This window comes from Macadamia integrifolia, chromosome 6 (genome assembly GCF_013358625.1).
Source record: "Macadamia integrifolia cultivar HAES 741 chromosome 6, SCU_Mint_v3, whole genome shotgun sequence".
NCBI classification, from domain to species: Eukaryota; Viridiplantae; Streptophyta; class Magnoliopsida; order Proteales; family Proteaceae; genus Macadamia; species Macadamia integrifolia.
In genome coordinates this window covers 4,321,671-4,331,619 of record NC_056562.1, presented here as the reverse complement: position 1 = coordinate 4,331,619, position 9,949 = coordinate 4,321,671, and the positions used below count along the sequence as shown (strand labels likewise).

Sequence of the window (9,949 nt, the reverse complement as noted above, 5' to 3'; positions counted from 1 at the left end):
CAGTAGCCATTAGAGCTATGCCCTTCATGTGTTTTGGAAGTGATATATAATGTGCTCAGGGGCTACAATTATGGAATGCAGTTTTCCGTCTTTCTTTACGGGTAGCATGGGAGCATGGGTTTTTCTTTTTTTCTGGTAAGTTGTCATTTCATGGTGTGAAGATTCGGCTGTTCTATTGAGTGCCTATCGCTCAGATTGGTCCATAGTTATTTGGGGAGCAGCATGTGTCCTGGTGAAGATCCAAGTTTTGAAAAGACACACAATAAACGAGGCACTGATAGAGGCGTAAAAAGCGAGGCATCAAGAACTGTTGGATCCTCACTTAAACACGTGACACTCACCTAGGTAACTATGAATAAGACCTAGGCGATGAACACTTAGAAAAGGAGCCGAATCCATGGTGTAAAAGGACTCTAGGGAGTAAAAGAAGATCAAGAGGTCAAATCCAATCTGGTTGTCTACTTTTACCAAGTAGGATCCGATTAGATAGTAGGTGTCATCGAAATTAGTCGGTTCCAATCGTTTCTCTTTTTGGGTCGATTTTGATTGGTTTTATATATATATATATATATATATATATAATCATAGCAGCCCGGGGACCTTTTGGATTCAAAAACTCAAACCTAGCATTTATATATTTCATCTTTTTCACTTAACTATGCATTTTTATAATTCTAATAACATATCTCTGATCAATATTATGGATTTTTTTTTTTTCTTCAGCATCTTTATCATCATGTGCTATTCTAATTTTTTACACAAATATCAATTCTTTATAAAGCCTAACAAAAATCTAATTACTGTGTTCGGTCCATAGTCTATGATGCTACGGATAGGAAGGCTGTGATCAAGAAAACACAAACTCTATTTTAATTTCACCGTTTAACTTAATATTATTGTTTGATTTCCTATCAAGAGAAAAAAATAGGTTACATTTTATAAATATATAGTCTCAACAAGAAGCCACTTGGAATAACTTTCTAACATCAAAACTCAAGGAAGATAGGATGACATTAATGACATTGAGTAGTACGGTAAGCATCCAATGCAACAACTCTCTTGCAAACAAGCCAAAGAGGGTAGGATAACATTTAATGCATGTGATGGGCTAGTAAGAATATATGGAGAGAGAATCTGAGTTAATGGCGGTGACGATGGGCTCAATGACAGTTGGACTTATCTAGTAATTGTAACAACTCGAGGGGGGGAGAAAATACGCAGAGAACATATTCGTTGATACACCTCCTCAAGCTGTGGATTTGATTTGTTGAATCTGTAACTTGTCAGGGAAAAAAAATCAAGCCGTTGACACCTTTGGTAAGAATATCGGCTATTTTGTTTTTGGTGGAAATAAATTGTACCTGTAACCATGGTTTTAAGTATCGGTGCGTATCGTGTCGTATCGATCGAAACGTATCCGTATCGATAGACATCGATACGATACATACCGATACGCTACGGGGAATTTTGGGCCCCCTTTTACGTATCGCTGTACCGTGCGTATCATACCGTACAGTACCGTATCGATACCGATACATACGATACTCTACGATACGAACTTTTGAAAATCTAGAAATTTCTGAGAATATCGGTGCGTATCGGTACCATATCGGTATGTATCGACCGTATCGTGCAGTATCGAGCCGTATCGTACTGTATTGGTACCGTATCGGTACGTATTGACTGAAAATATGAAAATTCCCGTGAATGTGCCTTTTATTGTTTGAAAAATTCCCGTGAATGTGCCTTTTATTGTTTGAAACAAACACTTCAAACTCTCACCAATAGTTTTCTATATTTCTCTTCTTTCTTCCCCTTTGATTCACACACCTTTTTGGAGACTCAAATGGTAGATTGAAAGAAACATTGTCGAAGTGAATGGTTCAAAGAAGGAGAAAAACATAGTCCAAGAAGAACCTTGAACTTGAAAGTTGAAAATTTTGAATAGTAAGTTCTTGAATCTTTACTCACTTTTTTCAATTTTAACCTTAGATTTTCAAGTTTTTTTACAAATTTAAGGTTTATCATAGGGGTGTCAACCGGTCGGGTCGGTTCGGTTTCGATCGGGCTTAATCGAACTTAAAGACTTTCAAAGGCTACACCGTGTCCGCCCATTTAACTAATCGAGCTTAGTTATTGAGGGCATGGTACACTTTATATTCGGTCGGTCGGCCTCGGGCTATAATCAGGCCACCTTAATCGGGCTTTAGTCGGGCCTTAATTGGGCTACGGACATGTTTAATGTTAAACGGGTTTTAATCGGTTTTTAAACGGACCCTCTTTAAAATGTGCTCTTATATTCCGGTCCACTCATGAAAACCCAAAAAAATGACAATAAATTAATAAATGATACCAAATATAACCATTATTTAAAATATGAACATGTTTTTACTTTTTAGTTTTTACTTTCTAATTTGGGGGGTAAAATAGGTATTCTACAATCATTAAAGGGTCGGACTAGGCCAGTGCACAATAGGCCGGTCTCGATCGGGTGTTAAACGGTCGGTCTCGGTCGGGCGCCCGACGGTCCAAGTAGCAAAACCAAGACCGACCGTTTATAAACGGTCCGGGCTCAAGCCCGACACGTTTAATAAACGGTCTGGGCTGGACCGGTCTATAAACGGTCGGTCCCGATCGGTTTAGTCGGTTCGGGCCACGAATTGACACCCCTAGTTCATCATACTTAGAATCACATTTTGTGCATCATTATTACATGAAATCATTGGATTTATAAGGATTTACAAACTTTTTTCAAGAGAAAATGAAGGTTTCAATTTATTTCAAATTTCTTAGATCTACTCATGCTCAATGATTAAAAATGTTTAGATTTTTTATATGTTATGTAAAAACAAGTGTTCTACAACTTCCATGGAAAATTTTGATTTTTCTCAAAAAAATATATTTGTCTATCAATACCATACCCTCATCATTTTGAACATTTTCAACTCAATATATTTGTCTATCAATACGATACCCTCCACTTAAGTATTTATGCATTCTACATGTTATATATAACTTTTTTTAACTGTTTTTTTTATGCAAAAGTGTATAAAAATGTGTTCCCTATCCATTTATGTGCGTATCTTTAGCGTATCTTAGCGTATCTCCGATACGATACGATACCCTCCGATACGTATCTTAATTTTGACCGACCGATACGGCGATCGATACCGATACTTTAATCCTTGCCTGTAACTCATGGACAACTACCTTGTTTGTGAACAAAATGAAAATCAATCTCCACATGCTTGTCGGTGCATGAAAACCGGATTGCAGATTGGTAGGTATCCCTAATGTTATCACACCACAAGATAGGAGTAATAGTTATAGGAATCCCAAGTTCACAAAACAAAGAGCATAACCAGGTAACTTTGTCTCAAACGTCAACAACGGATTTATGTTCAGATTCAACGGAAGACCTTCTATTTCTTGGAGGCCCAGGATATAAGATTTGGACCCATATAAATTACATAACCACCAATAGATTTGCAGTCAATGTTGTCATCAGCCCAGTCGACATCAAAGAAGGCATGTAATTGCAAGAAGCTGGACTTGGAAAAGAATAATCTATAACCATGGGTTACCTTGAGATAACGGAGGATGCGTTTGACCATAAACTAGTTGTACTCCATGGAAGCATGCATAAATTGGCATGCATAGTTGAATAAATAATCAACATCAAGAAGAGTCAAAGTAATATACTGTAGTGCACCAACAATTGAATGGTACTTGGTAAGATCCGAAAATATTACATCCCATGCAGGAGATGATGAATTTGATGTAGCCATGTGGATGTGGACTGTTTTGCAATCCGACATGCATGCATGATGAAGTAAATCGATAATATAACAAGACTAAGATAATAGAACAAGGGTGGGTTGATAGAGAGTCTCAACACTAAGGAAGAAACTAAAAATGGTTTATGATTTTGGCAACATACAAGTCATAAGAATTGTCAACATTAATTGATGTTGGATAGGGTAATGATTTGTGCAAAATATAACACCAGCCCTCTTTATTTATAATAATGGAGAGAAAGTTCTAGAGAATTACAAAGACCATTAAACCACTTAGGGTTTATTTGGCAACTGACACTTTCCCTAAAACCCATTATTATAACAATTCCCCTAAAGTTGGAGCACAAATATCACATATGCCAACTTGTAGACAATCAGATGCAACAAATTTTATTTTTTTTTGGCTAAATATCATATTAAAAAAGGAGAAAAAATATAATACAGATGGGATAAAACACCCAAGCAAAATAAAGACTATTAAACTAAGAAGAGCGGAGATGGACTTAATCCAACTTCGGTAGAGCCATCAGCCAAATCTCCTCCACAAAGAGTTGAAGACTGAATTAAAGCGCTATGGCAGTCTATATCTCGGACGACCCGAAGCATCCATGTCCAGGTCCATTTTGACCAAGGCCGGCCAAGATGTCACTGGCAGAGAGGTTTCAAAGTGAGCGGCAAACTTTGACAAGAAATCCGCTATAGAATTTGCTTCACGAAAGCAGTGCGTGATCTTCCACTCCACCCTTTCAAGGTAGGGTAAGCAGTTAATCCACCTTTACCGAAATTTCCAAGGAATTTTTTTTTTCTGCAAAAGACGAACCACCGCGACTGAGTCACATTCAATCCATAAACTTTGCACCCCAAATCGGTTTGCAGCTTCAATTCCTGCAATAATAGCCTGGAATTCCGCCTCAAAATTTATGCAAATTTAAAAGAACTCTCTGTAATTATATAACACTTCAGCCTTCTCATTGCGCAAAATACCTCCCCCACCTGCTTTTCCCAAATTGCCCAACGAGCAGTCATCTGAATTTAATTTGACCCATCCTGTTGGAGGAGGACACCAAAAATTTTCAAATAATTCTTTTTGCCTGCGTTGCACCCCTAGAAATCCCAATCTTCTAGCGCACATCAAGTCTTCAATCGAAACAACCACCCCAGAATGGGCCAAGGTCTGAGAGAGAATTTCATTTTTTATTTAAAAAAAAACAAATCAGCTCAGAAGAAGAGACATCTTCATACCGCCTGGAATTCCTCTCCATCCAGATAAAAAAAGGAATTAACACGAACCCCTTATTCCACACCTCTTTCAACGACACTGATTTTACATGGAGTTTCCACCAAGAAATCAGATGAGATTCATCTGAAAAAACTGGTCTCAACACACCAAAACATTGACAGAACCGAGACCATATAGAGCTGGCGAAGCTACACTCATAAAATAAATGATTTTTAGACTCCTCCGACTTACCACAGAAACTGCACTCTGAGGGCATAGGGACACCCCTCCTTTTCACATTCATGTCCAAAGCGAGTTTATTTCTGATCAATCCCCATCCAAAAACTGCTTGACGAGGTTGAATAGAGGACTTCCACACCATGACCAGCTCACCTTAGGCGAGCTCCTTCTACAGGCTTCCCAAGCTGACTTTATGGAAAAAACTCCTGCTGAAGAAGGGCGCCAATGACACTCATCTTCCATGCCTGAAATATAGATCGAATTTGCTTTATTTATAATGTCTTTCATGAAGTTAGATGCTACCTGAGGAAAGTCCCATCTTGAATTGTGAATAAAGTCGCAGACTTTAGTCTTTAAATTCCCATTATGACCACCATCATTCAGAAGCATTTCTTCTATGGAGAGATGATTCAGCCACCTGTCCTTCCAGAAATCAATTTTGTGCCGATTACCTACTGTCCACTGCTCATTTAAGGCCACAAAATTACAGACTTTCTTTATCCCTGGCCAAATCGAAGAGGAGATATGGCCAGATTTTAGAGATCCGTCTGCTTTTAGAAAGTGACCCCAGAAGAACTTACTCATAGAGGACTCCTCATGCTTAATCTGCCAAGTCAACTTTGCTAGACAAACAAAATTTACATCTCGCAGTCTACGAATTCCTAACCCCCCTTCCTGTTTTGGTTTGCAAACATCATCCCAGGTCACCACTATTTTCTTTGTCACCTCCATATCACCAGACCAGATAAAGTTACGCATCCACAGTTCCACCAATTTGATAGAATGGTCTGGCCACCAATATACTGCGAAGTTATGGACAGTGATACTAGAGATCACTGATCGCACAAACTTCACTCTTCCCCCCAATGAGAGCAGCTTTCCCTTCCATCTAGCTAGCTTTCTTTTTATATTATCTAGCAAAGGTAACACATGAGACCCTCTCACTCTTCCCTTGAAAATTTTCACGTCTAGATATTTCGTCGGAAGCCTCTCTAATCTTATGCCTAATAGAGAAGAGATATATTGTTTCCTGTGGGGAGCCACCTTCCCAAAAAACAGGCTACTTTTATCTAGATTGAATTTCTGCCCTGAAAAGGCTTGATATTTTTCTAGGAAATCTTGGAGATTTTTTACATATTTTGCAGATGCATTCATAAAAATAAATATATCATTTGCAAAAAATTAATGAGAGGGATGGACACACCTCGAGGTCCTGGGAGAGACTTCAGCTTTCCATCCCTTACTAGCAACTTCAGACCTCTGCAGAACGCCTCCTCTGTCAAAATAAATAAGAATGGAAAAATAGGATCTGCTGGACTCAAACCTCTGCCCACTGGGAAAAAACCCATTGGACCTCCATTCACTAAAACAGATAACCTGGAAGAGCTTAAAAGAAGTTGAATCCAATAAATCCATTTGTCAGAAAAACCAAACCTTACCAATGTAGTAAAAAGGAATTTCTATGACAAGGAGTCATATGCCTTCTGCACATCCGATTTCAATCCCATGCCTCCACCCCTCATAGCGGAATGCATTAGATTTGCCAGCTCCGAGGCCAGACTAATGTTGGAAGAAATGATCTTACCTTTCTGGAATGCACCCTGCTCATCTAAGACCAAACGCGGCAAAAGAGGCATAAGGCTGGAGGACATAATTTTAGATAGAACCTTACAAACAAAATTACCCATGCATATTAGCCTAAATTTATCCAAAGAGGAAGCACCATCAGATTTTGGAATTAAGGAAATAAAACAGTTATTTATTCCTTTGGGCAGGTATCCCATTTGAAAGAAATAAACAATTGCCTTACCAAAGTCCGTCTCCACTACCTCCCAACATTTCCTGAAGAATTTTCCTAGAAATCCATCAGAACTAGGAGAACTATCAGGATCCATATCCCACACTATTTGTTTGATTTCTTCTCTGATAGGAGTCGCTTCTAGACTAGCCACGTCTTCATTGGACAGAATTTTGGGAATACAATCCAGAAGATCATGATGCTCTATAATACTGGTTGGTTCATGAAACTTCTCGAAGAAAGAGGCAATATACTCAGCAATTCCCCTTTGATCCAAGGCCCAAGATCCATCCTCCCTCTTTAAAGCAGAAATTTGATTTCTCGCCCTCCTTAGCTTCACAAAGAGATGAAAGAGCTTGGAATTGCAGTCCCCATTTTTCACCCATCTCAATTTCTCCTTTTCAGCCCAAAGAGCCTCGTGTCTACAACTTGCAGTCAATAAGGCTGTTTTTGCATCAGCCTCTTTATTGAAAAGATCATCAGACATACCTGATTCTTCAATTGAGTCTTGGATCATTTTTAAAATCTTCGTTGCCTGCTCTAACTCCATATTTAGATTTGGAAAGGAATCACGTGCCCATACCTTTAACAACCCCTTTACTCTCTTCAGCTTTTCAGATAAAACATATATAGGGTCACCTATTAACTGCATCTTCCAGGCCTCATCAACCACTAGAAGAAAATTTTCGTTTTCCATCCGAAATCCATGCAACCTGAATGGAATGTTATTCGACTTTGAGACAATATCAGAAATTACAAGCAACTGGGCATGATCTGATACCGAACTCCACAAGACATGCTGCATAACATTTCTGAAAAAATCCACCCATTTTTCATTACAAAAACTGTGATCCAACACTGTTGCCACATGTCCTCTTCTCCTATTATTAGTCCAAGTAAATTTTTTCCCAGTAGATGAAATTGGTAATAACAGACAAGCATCTATCATCGCCTGGAATTCAGCAGCAGAGCCAAGATTAAAGGCTCCTGGTCCCCCTTTTTCATTGGAAAGCAAAGTTGCATTAAAATCTCCAAGAATAGACCATGGCATCGCAGAAGAAACCTACGATTCCAACTCCAACCATAACTGGCGTCGAACTACTTTGAAAGAACTTGCATGAACAAAAGATAAGCCGATCTTGCTACCAGGCCAGTCACACTCCACTGAAATATGTTGTTCCGACATTGCTTTAACAATTGGACGAGCTATCCCACACTTCCAATTAATCCACAAATTTGGAACCATATTCTGCCTATTATTGTGAATAGAATCAAATGAATAACCCAACTTATTGAAAAACAGAGAGGGAAATCTACTCACTTGAATCGTAGGTTCAGCCAAGCATAAAATCTCTAAGAAAAGCTCCTTTACCAACATTCATAAGGCCCTTTTACCAGCAGCCTTCCTCACCCCACGAATATTCCAGAAAAGGACCCTCATAGGTCACTAATTTACTGCCGAACGCTTGTCAGACTTTTTAGTGTGACCGCCACCCTTTTTCTTTTGCTTTCCAGCCGCCGCGTTCCCTCCATTTTCTTTCTCCCTCAATAGAGCTTCCCTATCCACAACACTCATGTCTGAATGCGTGATTGAGAGAAGGCCCCTTGAGTTTATAGCAGGAATAAAGGGATCATTATGCTCCAAAAAATACTCCGCCGGAGATGGAGGCTGCCGCCCCATCTGGTTCACACCTGAATGACCACGACCAGCCACCACAGGCCCTCTTCTTTGACGGGTAGAGATTCTGAGATCAAGTCCTTGAACTTCACTCTGAGACTCGTTCATGACATCATGGCCTGTGACTTCAATGGGCGGGTAGGGAGGAAACGGGTCCCCATAAGAGGATCCATACTCTAAACCCGAATCCGACCCATTATCTAATGCATTCTCCAACGGATCTTGGAGATCCTTATCCATTGAATTTTGAATTTCAAAATCTTCTTCAGTAACCACCGTGACATCCTCCTTTCCTACTTCATTAGGAGCAATTAGAGGCGCTTCCAAAATTATTTGGAGACCTCCACCTTCCACTGAATCTTGATGATTCCCTAAATAGGAATTATCTTTATTTGCATTAAGAGAATCCCCATTTAAACTTGGTAACTCCACCACCGAGTTAACCCTCTCTGGGTTGACTCCATCTTCCACGAACACCGTCCCTGGGACTAACGCAGCGTTGTCCTTGGTGGATTACTTTGCTTCCTCTGTTTTCTTCAATCTACAAGCAGATACTTGATGGCCCAATCTCCTGCAGTACTCACATCTCTCAACATTGTCTTTGTACACCACTATTTGACGAAAACCAAATACCTTGGCAGTACCTCGTTCTAATCTTTCGACTTGAACTTCGTCAATCCTCACAGCCGACTCCGATATATCAATTTCAACAAGCACCCTTGCAAACTACCCAAGAATACCTTCCCTTGTCCTCCGGTCTAAAGCCACAGGGCAACCCACTGCCTTCACAATAGATAGTAGCACATTCTCATGCCAGTAGAAGATTCGAAAGATGGATCCAAACAAGTTTTGTGAATGTCTGCTTCTCATGGATATTGAACTCAGGCTTCCAGTGTTGGAATTGGATAACCTGATCTCCTACTAGTAAGGGACTCCTCCTCCATACTGCAGACTTGTCGCCTTCACATTGAAATTGAAAGATTACAAACCCTTTCCCAAGGGGATGCATGGTCACGCCTTTACTAAGTTTCCAGTTGACACGTGCCTCCTCCCTCAAACCATCAAGTGAAATCAGGCGGAATTTCACTCTCCCTATCAGTGCAAAACGAAAGTTTTGCCTTTTGGATTGGTAATCTTGTTGGGGAATGACAATGCGACTGAAATTCCCTGCCTAGATTGGATCAGGGAATGAATCAATCACAGGCCAAGAAGAGTTT

At 39.7% G+C, this 9,949-nt stretch overlaps 1 protein-coding gene across 1 annotated transcript; it reads right to left on the bottom strand.

Annotated features, from left to right (window-relative positions):
- Positions 1-5,343: 5,343 nt before the first annotated feature.
- On the bottom strand, positions 5,344-8,105 carry LOC122081671. The gene is made up of 4 exons (XM_042648861.1): positions 7,062-8,105; positions 6,842-6,923; positions 6,461-6,532; positions 5,344-6,260 (listed from the first exon to the last, which is right to left on the bottom strand). The coding sequence occupies exons 1-4, from the start codon at positions 8,103-8,105 to the stop codon at positions 5,344-5,346; spliced, it is 2,115 nt and encodes a 704-aa protein (XP_042504795.1).
- Between the last annotated feature and the right edge of the window lie 1,844 nt (positions 8,106-9,949).